The sequence below is a fragment of the Leptinotarsa decemlineata genome, unplaced genomic scaffold (genome assembly GCF_025532065.1).
Source record: "Leptinotarsa decemlineata unplaced genomic scaffold, Ldec_3_MD MMD2_tig00000882_RagTag_RagTag, whole genome shotgun sequence".
NCBI classification, from domain to species: Eukaryota; Metazoa; Arthropoda; class Insecta; order Coleoptera; family Chrysomelidae; genus Leptinotarsa; species Leptinotarsa decemlineata.
In genome coordinates, this window is record NW_027412556.1 from 15,095,399 (window position 1) to 15,110,409 (window position 15,011).

The following is a 15,011-nucleotide window of genomic DNA, read 5'->3' on the forward strand; positions in this document are numbered from 1 at the left end:
TTTCGGAACTCTCTAACAATGCTGTGTTGAAAGTCCTCAATATTTTGATATTCCCTCGGAGCATACACTTTATTTTTCAGTGTACTCCATAAGAATGTATCAATAACACTCAATTCTGGAGACCTTGCTGGCCATCTCACCGGCCCATTATTCCCTATCCATTTATCACAAAACCTTTCAGTCAGGTAATTAGATACTCGTCTGATAGTGTACGGTGCGAGCACCATCATGTTGAAACCAGATGTTGTTATGGTTACCCAAAGGTAGATCATCCGAATAGTCTTCGAAAATCAACATTAAAAACGGGTGATAGATTTCTCCATTCAGAATTCCGTCAAATGAATTAGGACCCAAAATTATATCTTTGTGAACTCCTGCCCACACGTTAATACGTGTGGACAAATTTTTCGAAACTGTCTGGTTTTTTTTTTGCTCCAAATGTGTTCGTTATTTCGGTTGAATATTCCACAATTAGTAGTAGTGCTTTCATCTGTCCAAATTACATTTTTCAAGAAAACAGGAAAATCAGGTCTTCTTATTAGCCAATTACAAAATTTTAATCGCCTCTCGGGATCACCTGGATGCAATTTTTGAGATATGTGTATTTTGTTTCATTTCAAACCGCTTTTTTTGAGATGTCTCCAAGCACTTGTATGACAAATATTCATTTCGGAGGAAATATGACGTGTAGATTTCCCCGGGTCCCTGTTTATCTGCAAATTATTAATTTCTATTGAAAAGGAACAATGTCTAACCTACCTCATGCATACCTCATTTATCAAATTTTCTTTTGTTTCCTGGTCCATTCTGTCTCCGTATTTTTTCCTCGGCTTTTCAAATGAACCAAACTCGGTGAGATTTTGATCCAATAACTTGAACATATTTCGATGTGGTTGTCGTATTTCGGGATACAAGTTTAAATACATTTCCGATATCCTAACACTGTTTCTATCGTATTTGTGATACATTTGTATCACATCTCTTTTTTCTTCATTCGTGAAAGCCATTGTTCGCCAAAAATGCAATGACTTGTACAATAACAAAATATCATTGAGTGTAACAAATCGAAAGTCAAATTTAGGAACATCGAAGTCAAAGCCTATTATGATAATAATTAACTTTTTTCAATATCTTCAATTTTTCGAAAAAGAATGATAACTTATCTTTGGAAAGGTGAAATCTGGTTCTATTCATAACAGAAAGAATCAAATGTAGCGCTCATGAGAAAAAATAAAGTTGAAACGAAAACGCCGGATAGCAAATCTGAAAACACCATTATGTAGCGGGAAACAAGTGGCAATGTGGAAGTGCAATTTATTTTTGAATCCTTCGAAAAATAAAGCTAGGAAAAAATAAAAACCATTTTCCGAAATTTCTGTTTTTTCCGGATATCTCCGGATATACTAGTAATTTCTGAACTTTCTCAACGGCATATTGGTAGTCAGGTAAATACGCAACTTTGCCCCAATTAAACCATCTTCGTATCTCTCCCGAAATCCCAATGGTGAGGATCAAATTTGAAACACCCTGTATATGATTGGCTGGAGTATAGGTTACACTTGAGTTTCAAGTTTTGTGATCAATTATATTTATTATAATTTATATTTGTGTTCTGTGAATCGAATTGAATCGACAACAAATTTTATTTTCTGAATGCATCGTGACACAGAACACCAATATATTATGTGTTCTGTGACCATGAACCAATAATCTTTCTATACCTGGTGATTGGGAAAAGTGCTTGTTTAAGATTTTTTATACGTCAGAGGTTTCAGTTTAACTTTCTATTTTCCTTTTTTTTTCACAAATAACAATATATTGTAGGTTTTTTCGATTGTACGTAACGACAATGGTATTGACATATGCAACATTGATAATAACTGATTTCACTGAGTTCAACAAAACTCAAAATTTTCCCCCCAATATGGCGCCGTTCATAGAAACATGGAAGAATCAAACCTGCTGGAATATCTGGAAATTAGTGAACGTGCATACATTTAAATTTTCTCCAGAACGGCGAACAAGAAGTTATTCACTCATCATTGTCAAAATCATTCTTATGAAATATCATTAATTAACATATTTGAAATATATTCATGAATTAACTGTTTTCCTAGAAGTAATATTGTAATTATTTTCTCTACCTGTTTTGCCAGAAATAATCATTCATCTGATTGAGTTTTGGCATAAAATGTCAATAATTAACATATTCAATAAATTAATTGATGTAGGAAATCATCATGAAAAATGGGAATTGAAACTTTCTATGTTTTTTACCACTTTTACAAAAGTGGTACCACTTTTCTTATTTTTCATTACCATATTCATAATTGATCTGGAAGTACTATTTTATTGCTACTGTTATTTTGAATCTACCTGTTTTGCCTGATTTAATGATTTATCTACTTACTACCTGAGTTGAGAAGTTTCAGGCCTAACACATAGATGGCACTCGTCTCATTGCATTCACCGCTATTTCAGTTAGTACTAACCTTCAAAAGAAAGCTGTTGAGATTTCACGATATTCTATTCATAAGTTTGTGAGTTTTTGTGCTAAGAGTGACTACTTTTGTTATTTCAAAACAATGGTTCAAAAACAATTTCTTGTTTTATTTTTACACTGCTTGTGTGAAAAATACCGTTCAAAAGAAGCAATTGTTGGAAAACTGTTACAAAGACTTTGCTCCATCAGAAACAACAATAAAACGTTGGTTTGCTGACTTCGAACGTGGTCGTATAGACACCGATGATGCAGAACGAAGTGGACGCCCACGATAGCATCTTCATTTTAATCAGGTTGGAAACCTATCCCTTACCCTTTCAACTGTCTTTCGTCAGGAGGACGAGTGGTTCATGACGTAGGGTGTTTGGTGGCGACATAAAGGTCAGTGACATCTATGCCGCTCTGACCTTGTGTACTCCTTCCTGACTGGGGTATTTGATGAACAAACTGTCCATTTTAACAGCCTTCACTCAACCGAGCGACGGGGCCTTCTGAATCGAGTGGAGTTGTCTATAGTGTAGTCTACAGCTTTCCTGACTAATGGGTTATCATGAGTTTCCGCTGACTCGAAAACTCTTGATTCCTCGACTGAATGGACTGCCGTATAGTTAACAGCTTCAAATCTCTGCGGATGGCTTCATTCCGCACGAACCATGGATCATTCACCAGCATCCTGATTAATTTATTTTGCAACCTTTCCAAAGTGGAGAGGTTTGTCGGAGCGGTTTGTCCCCAAGCGCCTGAAGCATACATAATGACAGGCTTGAACATCGTATTATATAGTAAAATCTTATTTTCAAGACTGAGCTTGGAGTTTCGATTTATCAGAGGATAGAGTTTGGCTATCCTCATTTGTACTTTGCTCTTGATGTGTGCAATGTGATGTACCCAGGTGAGTCGGCGGTCTACCCAAAGACCTAGGTATTTAACTCGCGTTTGCCATTCGATCTTCCTGCCTGAAATCGTGACTCTTGTATCTGGAGAAACGTTACGTCTCCCCACGTTACGTCTCAAGCACTCCAGCTTGGATTTTCCTGACAGGAGACAGGATTTCTTCAACTCGGACCTGAAATGTTCTGCCTTTCAGAAAGGACTTAATCCACCGGATCAGGCCCCGAGGCAGGTCGAAATCGAACATTTTGTGTAATAAGTCTTCGTGCCATACTCGGTCGAAGGCTTTCGAAATGTCCAGGAGGACAAGATGGAGTATCTTCCTATTGTTCAGCTCTGAGATGGAATTTTCAACCAGTCTCAGGGCCTGCAGCTCGGCGGAGTGTGCCCTCCTGAAGCTGAATTGTTCATCAGGCAGAACATCTCAGTCTTCAACTTCTTCGGTCAGCCTTTGCAGCACAACACGTTCAGCCAGCTCAGCCGTTGAGCAAAGCAGACTGATCGGACGATGATTCTGGGGAAACAGCGGGTTCTGGCCCTGTTTCGGAATCATGACAACCACTGCATGCTTCCATCTTCGAGGGAAGTATCTGAGGGCGATTGAGCTGTTTATTATATCCAATAGATATCTGATTGAGTTCTCCGCGAGCTGCTTCAACAACATATTGTTGATTGAATCAATTCCCGGAGCCTTCTTGGGTTTGGATGCCCTAATGTAACCTCTTAGTTCTTCCTCCGAAGCTGGACGAATCACGTCGTCATCATTTTCCCTGAGGATTCGCTGAACTCGCTGCTCCAGCCGGATATCACGGACAATATCATCATCCGGATCAACGTTGAGCTGGAACTGACTCTCCATTGTGTCTGCAAAGGCCAACGCCTTTTCGGCGGGGAAGTAGCAGATATCGCGCTGTCCGTGAAGAGGGGAGGGAGCGGTCTCTCTCTTCCCGAGCCTGCGGGTGACTCGCCATAGCTCATCACCTCCAGGTTCGAGAGATTCCAAACACTCGCTCCACCTCCCGTTTTCGTAGTCAGTGATGGCCTGTTCAACTTCGTTAGCCATCCTGGTAGTCGCAGTCTTGTCTCCAGGATAGAGAGTCCCCTAATAAACTCGTCTGAGACGATTTCTCAAGGCTCTTTTTCCTGGGAGGAAACTCATTATAGTTTCGCAGAGGACACTCTGTCCTGGTTGTGGCTGCGCGGAAAGCGTTGTTCACAGACAATTCGAAATCAGCGAGTTTGAAGCGCCTCACGGTCCGTACGTGTCTCCACTAGATGAGCCTTGAAGGCTTCCCAATTCGTGGATGATTTCTCACCAGAAAACATAAACAAAATCACCAAATACTTTTTTGAATGACCAAAAAGTGAAGTTGCATGAGTTACCCGACATTATGAAGATATCAAAATAACGTATTGGCTTTATATTGCATGAGCATATGACAATGAGAATGCTCTGTTCAAAGTGGGTGCCGTGCGAGCTTATTGTTGACCAAAAACAAGAACGTCTTGATGATTCTGAGCAATGTTTGGCCATGTTTAAACATGACAAACCGAAATTTTTGGGTCGATATGTGACAATGGATGAAACATGGATCAATCACTTCACTCCGGAATCAAAACAACCGTCATCTGAGTGGAAAGCAACTGGTGAACCTCTTCCAAAGCGCCTGAAAGCAGAACAATCGGCTGAAAAGATTATGGCCTCGCTACTTTGGGATGTGCGTGTTGTAATATTCATCGACTATCTTGAGAAGGGAAATACCATCAACGATGGATATTATAAAGCGTTATTGGAAATTGCAAAAAAAAGGCATATGGCAAAAATTGTTATTTAATCAAGACAACGGACCGTCACACAAGTCAATCCAAACAATGGCAAAATTATATGAATTGAACTTCGAATTGCTCCCACATCCACCGTATTGGCCAGATTCGGCTTCCAGCGACTACTGGCTGTTCGCAGACCTCAAAAAAATGCTCACCGTTGAGAAAATTCGCTCAAATGAAGAGGTTATTGCCGAAACTGAGGTCTATTTTGAGGCAATAGATAAATCATTTTACAAAAGTGGTATTAAAATTTAAGAGCGGCGTGGAATGATTGTGTGGCACTTGATGGAGATGACGTTAATGAATAAAGCTAATTAAAAAAAACGTGTTTTCTTTCTTAGGCCCGAGACTTTTTAGCCCATTCAGTTTTGTAATTACCTATTGTCGTATAAAAAAAAAAGTAGAATGGTTTGATGTACCAGTCCAACTGATGAAGCTAACTTGTAGCGAATCGCGTCTCAAATGAAATTTATCATCATGATTAATGAATATTTTGATATTTCCAATGTATCTTGATGTTTTTACCCTAATTCAGAGGCCGCAATGGGAGTCTCAATAAACGCCCAAGAAAACTCCCACTCCGAGTACGTCCGCAGTGTGAAAGAGATTTGCGCCATCGTGATCAGCAGAATTTTCTCTCCCCTTGACCCCCGCTTGTATCCCCTCACGTGGACCAGCATCCGAGAAAAAATAGCCGTCAAAAAGTTGCATGCACACACCAATTTCATCATCGAGAGGAGAATGAAAGAGGTGGCTGTGAATGGGATTGATGATGGCATCGATGACGTTGGGAGAAAGAAGAAACTGGCGTTCCTGGACATGCTGCTAAAGAGCTCCGTCGATGGGCAATCCCTGTCAATGGCAGACATTAGGGAGGAAGTTGATACGTTTATGTTTGAGGTAAGTTGTCAACAATATTCATTTTGTTATATTATTCGAAAGTGAAACACCAGAATGGAAATACTGCCACTCAAAGCACGTTTTGATAACCAAATCAAAATCTCAAGGAGATGACCAAAATCTATATCACAACTAACTTAGAGCTATCATATTCATCTGGTTGACCCATTACCTTTGATAATGATGATATCAGATGAGTGTCGAATGTTATCGTTATTGTGTTTCACTTCTCTAATACTGACTACCTGTTATTCACTTGGTTTCGTAACTATAATAATTGCGTAAAAAAGAAAATACTGGTTTAATGTGCAGTATATTGAACATACAATAACGCAGCTTTGTTTGTGTGGACTTAATTTTTTGAATTGTTTAAAATTTTTGAACAGCATTTTTTTTAAGACAAAACACAAGTACTACAGGAAAATCCTAAAGGCGTTCTCACAGCGGTGCCTGTGAAGTAGTGATTCACATTGGATTTGCATCGCTGGAGATTAACTCCGTTTGAAAAAACGTTCTCAGGAATTTTATTTCACATAAACGCAGTTCTCTAAATGAGAGAGTTCTTAAACAGTGAAGTTTGAGGTGTACTGAGTTGAACCTCAAAACGATGAGCAGGCTCAGTCCGTCGCGTATTTCTGATATATACCGCTCTTGGTGGAATCAATTGTGCCAAGTCACTTGAACACTTCCCGTGGAAGTATGTATAGAAGAGAGACAAATCTCCAACCTTGTTCCCGACTATCAAGGTTGCAAGTGCTGTTCGCGTCTCCAATCAGGCGGATGGCTCTTTTCCGGATGGAATCCAGCAGTTTCAGGGTATGTTTGGGAGCGGAGCTCCATACATGAGAGCAATACTCCAAAGAAGGTCTGATCTGAGCAATATGAAGCATTAAAAGTTGCTGAGGTGTGTACAGTTTTCTGGTTCGGAACACTGTTACAATCTTTTGAGAAGCAGCCTTTACAATTCCAGCGACATGATCGAGCCAAGATATATTGGTGTCCATTTTAACCCCCCAACAAACTTATCTAAGAAGAAAGCGGAATTGTCTGACCTGACATTATTATATCAGGTTCGGAAACATTGTCTTCTTGGAGAAAACCGACGCCTGGGTTTTTATGGCATTGAATTGAACCTGGTTACTTCCACCCCAATTCAAAATTACTGCTAGATTTTCGTTAAGATATTCAACCTCCTGCTGCCGGTGAAGATGTGCATCCGTAACCGATGTCCTGGAATGCAAATGTAATGACGAGACAAGTGTGCTGTCGTCAGCAAAGCAACATATTTGATACTTGGTTTTGGTAAAAGAACAGAGATAACTGCGGGTTTCTTCGGAGAAAACAATGTGGATGTGGCATTCAGAACACATGCTATCTGATTTATTTTTCAATGACAAAAATAAAGTGGACAAGTTGGAGAAATCTGGAGTTTATGAGCTTAACGGAGTGTGATGGTGTTTATATGGGACAATGTGGTTGAAATTTCTCGAAACGGTATGCTGAACATGAAAGGTCCTTCAGACTAGGTAAAAATGATTCGACGTTTTCAAACTATTTCTTGGTATGCTACCACAAGTTCCCGGATCTGAGCGATACGAAAATTTTGCACTATTCAAGGAAGGGTTAGAAAAGCAATTATTTGGAATCCTTGAAAATTCTTAAGCATAAACATTGCGGGTGCACAGGTAAACAAAATTCAGGTACTCATATGAGTTAAGTACCTCTTTAATTACCTACAGTGGTGTTATATAAGAGCTAATATAATCAATGATTTTTTGAATGAATCGAAGAGGTTTTTTATATTGAAGTGTATAATTTTCAAAATTCTTGCAAAGCGCTTTCGACTTTCGTCATCATCAGTGCTCACTTTTCAGGCAACACGAAGTATCAAAATGAGTACATGGCACATTTGTAATATTTGACTTATATAAAACAAAAAAGGCTTACCTATAGCCAAGAAAATACATTTTGGATTGAGGCCATGTGGCTCAGTCAAGCCTGACAAGTGAGCACATATGATGACGAAAGTCGAAAGCGCTTTGCAAGAATTTTAAAAATTATACACTTTAACCCTTAGTCAACTAACGGTACTTTAAAGTCCAAGCGTTTCAAAGTTCCATATCTTCAACAGAAAATATATTTGGCTGCCGAGGGCTTGTTGGTACGTTAAAGTACATTAGAATAATCAACTGAATAAACGCCTGAATGTAGGCAGCTAATAGTGCATGTCAAAAGTGAGGTTGAAGTTAATGTGTCACAGGTGGTTTATCAGCTCTAAAAAAATTCTACTTTTCCTGTGTTTTATCAAGCCTGAGGTGAGTACATCTATATTTTTCACAATAATCATGGCTTATATAATGTGCTAGCCAATACTTTTCAACAAATGAGATACTAATATCTCGTAAATTGGGTAAATTATAATTGGTACCTAGAAGTACCTTCAGTCTTATATGGCTGCTTTTGTAAAGTTTGTAGTGGACATTTTAGGTGAACTACAATTGAAGCTACATTACTAGATTTTCCTTCGTGTTTGAAGTCAACTATTAGTGGTCATTTTGTTATAGATGGAAAAAATAGACCGATATTGGATCAGACCATTGACTGACGTTGAATTGCTCGCAGCAGCTGAAGAAGCATATGAGGATTGTATATTTGCATTAGATAGAAAATTATGATAGAGATATAGAAGACGACGATGCATTAGAAGAAAATGAGGACATGCCATTAGCAGACGTAGAACATCCGCAAGTAGAAAATCCAAATCCAAACAATATATGAAGCAGAACACTCTGATTTTGATTCAGATGACAATATTCCTCTTTTTGAACTATTGCATATAGAAAAAGCCCAAGAGAGAAAGTGGAGAAAGAAAGATATGCATGAGATAACCGCAGATTATGATTATTTTGTGGGGCCAGTGGACAATTGTTTTGAAAATTGCAACTCGCCCACCGATGTTTTTTTGACGTTTTTGTTGCCTGTTGTGGAAGATTTAGTTTTCCAGAGTAATTTGTATGCAATACAAAGAGGCGAACAACTGAACCTCACAAAAGAAGAACTGTACGTATTTATTGGAATAAACCAATTGATGGGTTATCATAGACTGCCTTCTTGGAAGCATTATTGGTCCACAGGCGATGATATGGCTATACCATTTGTAAGTTCCAGAATGAGACGAGATCGTTTTGATGCAATTCTCAGTAATTTGCATGTAAACGACAATACAATGATACCTCCCAACAATGACGATAAACTTTATAAGTTACGTCCTTTTATGCAAACATTGAATCAAACTTTCGACAAACTTTATAAAGGAACATGGGAAGTTAGCATCGACGAGAGCATGATATTATTCAAGGGCAGAAGTAGTATCAAACAGTATAACCCAATGAAGCCGATCAAGCGTGGATACAAATTATGGTGCATGGTAGATCAAAGGGGCTATATTATGAAATTCGACGTATATCAAGGCAAAAGTCGATCAGAAACTGATATGTTTCCGAGATTTGGTCTTGGAGAAAAAGTTGTTCTAACTCTAACTGAAAATGAATGGGGAAAGAACAGGAAAGTGTATTTTGATAACTTTTTTACATCCATTCCTCTTCTGGAAAAATTGAAAGCTGAAAAAGTAATGGCCTGTGGAACTATACGTCAAACTAGAAAATTCATGCCAAAAAATTTGATACCAGATAAAAATATGAAAAGGGGTGACTACGACTTTAGGCATTCCAATTTAGATATTGGTGTTTTCAAATGGAAGGACAGCAAACCTATTTTCTTTTGCAGTAATTATCACCGAAGCGAAGAAACAACTGTGAAACGGAAGCAAAAGGATGGTACATCAATCGATGTCATCTGTCCATATATTGTAAAAGATTATAATCAAAATATGGGCGGCGTTGACCACGCTGACCAACTTCGTGCCGCCTATGGTTTATCTAGACGGTCAAAAAAATGGTGGCACCGGTTATTCTGGGGAATGCTTGATATTGTTGTCATTAACTCGATAGTGCAAGGCTTGACGAATTATTCACAATTGGCCAAGGGAACGAAAAGAAAATCTTCCGAACAAAATTCTACCATGAACGCACCACCAAAACGCCGTAAGACTAACTATTCCGTAGTGAACGACGTGAGGTTAGCCAATAAAGGTGTTCATTGGATAATATATGTTCAAACTAGAGGAAGATGTGAAGTATGCAGCCAGGAAGGTATACAATCTAGACCTCATTCCAAGTGTTCCACTTGCAACATTCATCTTTGCAGTAATGAAAAGAAGAATTGCTTTAATAGATTTCATGAAATACAGATATAATTATGTTCAGCTATGTGATAATTTTTAATAAAATAAGCCAATTTCAATTTTTTTTTTGTTTTGGTGCCATTGCAGCTGACGGTACTCAAGAGTACCGCCAATTTTTTTCAAAGAAAGATAATTCGTAAAATATAACTACAAAAAAAAACAAATATTTTCAATACTCCGGCAACTAAGGGTTAATTCAAAAAACCTCTTCGATTCATTCATTCAAATAAGTGTATTCAGCTTCTCCAAATCTATTTAATCATTTTTAGTTTAATGTATAAGTTTGAAAATGTCCTTAAAGGACGAAACTGTAGTAACGTACTAAGCCAATGAATATTAGTTCATGAGCGTATCAAGAGTCGAAAGTATCATCAGAATACTCCTGAATTGTATTAAGCCCCCACCAACCAGAAACATTTTGACTTCTTTTCTGAATCTATTGTACCATGATTTCTTTCATTTGGACTGCCAGGTGATTGAATAGTTTATTACTATTGAAAATAATTGAGTCCCTCATTGAGGAGCTCGTGTGAATAGGCAGTTCTATAGTGCTATTGTGACAACGGGTCTTATAAGAAAAAGTGAGAATCACAAATACATAATGTTTCTTATCGAACAGATAGATTCCAAAATGTGTCAGGGGGCTACTATTAAGACACTATGAGCTTTCAAAAGGGGTTAGCATATAACCCGGGAAGCAACTTTGCACATGTATAGGGCAGCCTTTTTTGAAAAACAAAAATCGTTCGAAATGAATTACTGAAGCAGACTCCGCTGAAGGCAATTCCATATCTAATATGGAAATCTATAAGTGCAAAATAGGCTGTTCTTAGGTGGACAAAGCATAGCTCTGTAGAGATGGCTCAATTTCATTGGTTGATATCCGATTAACCCAGGATGTATAAACCTCTGAAGAAGCTAGACCCTCACGCCAGCGAAACATCAGGAAGAAATTCCAAAAATCCATGGCCTTCAAACCCGAAAAACAATGACACTGAAAACTTCGGCCGCGAAAGCATTTGCCATTTTATTCCTAAGGAATATTCCTTCATAACAATAGGTGCGTTTAATTTTCACTTATTTCAAGGTTGATTCATACACTCAGTCTCAAGTGGTAACTAAGCTAAGTTGCTTAGCGTAGGAAATCATAAACAGTTAATCTTTAATGTCCATGCACGTATACAGGAAGTTCCAACGAAAACTTGATCCCCCCTGTAAGTCAGAAACGGACGTGTAATCGAAAATTTCAAAGAAAACGTCGGAGGAAATCAACAAAAGTAATATCAATGGCAAAACAATCAACGGATAAAGTGTTCAAAATTAAGTCCATCTAGTTCCATACAAAAATACAAAAGTAATATCAATGGCAAAACAATCAACGGATAAAGTGTTCAAAATTACCTCCAGCGTTTCTTACATTATTGAAGATGTCCGGAGTCAGAAATTGGCACTCCCGAACAATTCCCTGTCTTAGGTATACTATATTTGTAGAATTTATTCAATTAGTAGAAAACGTTTTGAAATGGACAACACTGTTAGTTTTTTCTGCATTGGTAGTTTCTGTTGAATCTAGTTGTCGCAGAACCAAAACTAGATAGTTGGCCATTTTCACTTCTCCACATGGTTTATTCTACTGAAGAAACAATAGAAATTGTTGCAACCTATTATCGAAATAATGAATGTACTAAATCTGTTGCAAGAATTTATAATACGAATCATCCAGACCATAATGTGAGCCATCAATACTTTAAACAGTTGATGGATAAGTTTCGAACTTCAGGTTATGTTCACAACAGAAAACATGAAGTATCCCGTCCCGTCAAAAATTACGGAGTTGAAGTTTGCAGTTTTAGAACATGCACAAATGGATGATCAACAATCTATCGGACAAGTAGCTATTGCATCTGGTGTATCAGCTAGTGGTGTTTTTTGGATTTTGAAAGCCTTAAAATTCCATCCTTTCGGAATGATGCTAGTTCAGGAATTAAACGAAGATGATCCTGATTATCAACTTCAGTTTTGTGAGGTGTTCAGCGAGAAATTTACAAATAACCCAAACCTATTTTTCAGACGGAAGTTCTTTCATTATGAATGGTGAAGTGAATAGACCTAATTGTTTTTACTGGAGCGATATGAATCACAAAAATTGAATGTCTGGGCCGACATTTTTGGTATTCATATTTTTTTTACCATTCTTCGTTGAAGGTAATCTCTATATGCACAAGTTGTAAGTTTTTTGAAAATGTTGAATTCATCAAGACTCAAAACTTGTGACATCCTTAATATAGTTTGAGCCATTCTCCTCAAAAGTTATTCACTGTCTCTGCTTGAATATTTTCATCAAGCAGAGAAAGCGAATGACTTTTTGGGGAAAAAACAAATCTGATATAAGATGAGTGCTAGTTTTTTCATATCACTGAATAGTCAGGCATATCAATATTTCGTTCTTATTTTTTGTCTTGCACCTTGAACCTCCTTTTTATATTTTTTCAGGGTCACGATACTACATCATCCGCCATTTCTTTTGCGATATATTGTTTGGCAGCACACCCAGAAGTGCAGGTGAGTATTTCTTAAAGCATAATCTATTTGAAACACATTATTTTTGGGTATAGAATTGAATTTTTAATCTGCGATGTTTTTTAGCCATCTCGCTTCACCGATTGTTATATTTCAGAAAAAAGCTCTAGAAGAACAAAAACATCTATTCGGTAACCTGAAGGAAGTGAGACCCAAGGCTCAGGATCTGAATAATATGAAATATTTGGAATTAGTGATAAAAGAGGTTCTGAGGTTATATCCTTCAGTACCTTTCCTTGGCAGGAAAATTCCAGAAGATTTCGAATGGGGTATATAATTTTTTGATATCTTCATCATGAGGGTAGGGTGTATAAAAAATTATTCCATAATCTTGGGCGATGCGCTATAGTGGATATAGAATGGTATCAGTTAGCTAATCGTGCGTTCTCATCCAAATTCAGTTTTAAAATTTGACCCGAACTGATATACATACAAAGCGAGTTGAATAAAATCTTGTGGGAACATTTTATTTCCATGTAATTCGATATTCGTATTCTTGAAAGTAGTCATTTCAGTTGAACCTTTTTATCCAGTTTGTAACCAAAAAAAATTTTTTCCTGATCCAAACATCTTTGTGAAGAGTTGTTACTGAAGTTAATAACATTTATCTCGCTTCAGAAGTGTCTAATTCTTTTTGTAACACTGATAAATACTATTCTGTTCACAATTTATTTTAAAGTTATTGTAATGGTTATCGATTTCGTTTTATAAATATGATCCCATTCATTTTTTATCAGCCACTCACGAGGCATTTTTCATATTCATTCTGTATATTCTGCGTATAATTATCATTATATTCTGATGATGAATGAATATAATTCTGATGAATATAATGATAATTATTATTTCACCACTCAATCATGAAAACATAAGGCATGATTCTGAGTGGATTCCTTTCTTTTTGAATCGAAATATCATCATGAATTTTGTACAATGAAATCATCACAAGAGCTAACAACCAAAAACTTCTTCGATAATTTTAATAAAATTTGCATGACTTGGTGTCCCGATTACGAAAAAGATAAAATAGGTTTTATTACCCTCCAATTTTTCACATTTCGTTATTGAATAAGAATAACGTTTATGTATCAAACTGTATAAAATACTTTTTTTACTTCTTAAATATGTTGAAGTTGGCAACATTATTTCAATGTAATGGGGTTGGTAATGAAATAAAATGTTCTGAGGTTGGTAGTTCTAATAAATTTTATCGCCGTGTAGTTTTTCACTAAATATAATCTAAATGGGTGTAAATATAAACTCAAATTACTGTGTGCTTTTTAGTAAAAAATCAAAATGGTTAAACGTGATTGTAAATGTGATTTTGCTATAGGTATTTATGGTGATTTTGAAATTGAAAAGACATTAAAAAACATTACTGTTTTCGTGAAAAAAGCTTACTTTGCATATTTTAGTAAAACAGTCATTAATCATACATTAAACAAGACAAGTATGTTATGTTTGTGTCGAGGATCTAAGGAAATGGTATAAAAAAGAGAAGATATGGAGAGAGCAAAGAATCATTTAGATGATTGCTATTTTTGCAGTTTAGATGTTAATGGATATAAATCTAAAAATAAAAAAGTTATTTTTTATCTTAACGTTACATCTGCTGATCAGCCATTTGAGGTTATTGGTGATATTTGACAGTATATTCCCAAATATAGTCAAAGTGAATCGACTGATTTCCAGTGTACTCTGGACAATTTGAAATCACAGTTATTTGCGCAAGCACATTTAAATGATTCAGTGAGAGATTTGGGTTTGACTAAGGAAAAATTAGAATTACTGGGTTCTAGACTGGAACAGAAATATTTATTGGAACCTGAGACATCTATTTGTTATTATAGAACAATTCATTCAACTTTACTGCCATGATATTTACGGTCTAATGAATGAATTTGTCACTGAATACAAGAAGAATGGATACTTTTCATTCTCCCCAAAAACAAGTTTGAAAGGTGTGTTATAAAATAACGGAAATAGTCATGCTCAAGTGCCTGGGGG

The 15,011-nt window shown here is 36.8% G+C and overlaps 1 protein-coding gene across 2 annotated transcripts in view; it reads left to right on the forward strand.

Annotated features, from left to right (window-relative positions):
- The window catches only part of LOC111503441 (cytochrome P450 CYP4BN11), a 62,186-nt gene that overhangs the window by 43,501 nt on the left and 3,674 nt on the right, over positions 1-15,011 (forward strand). For both annotated transcript variants that reach the window (XM_074175078.1, XM_074175079.1), the window contains exons 4-6: positions 5,757-6,121; positions 12,918-12,986; positions 13,102-13,273. In XM_074175078.1, the coding sequence (XP_074031179.1) occupies positions 5,757-6,121; positions 12,918-12,986; positions 13,102-13,273 (606 nt within the window). The remainder of the gene's footprint in view (positions 1-5,756; positions 6,122-12,917; positions 12,987-13,101; positions 13,274-15,011) is intronic.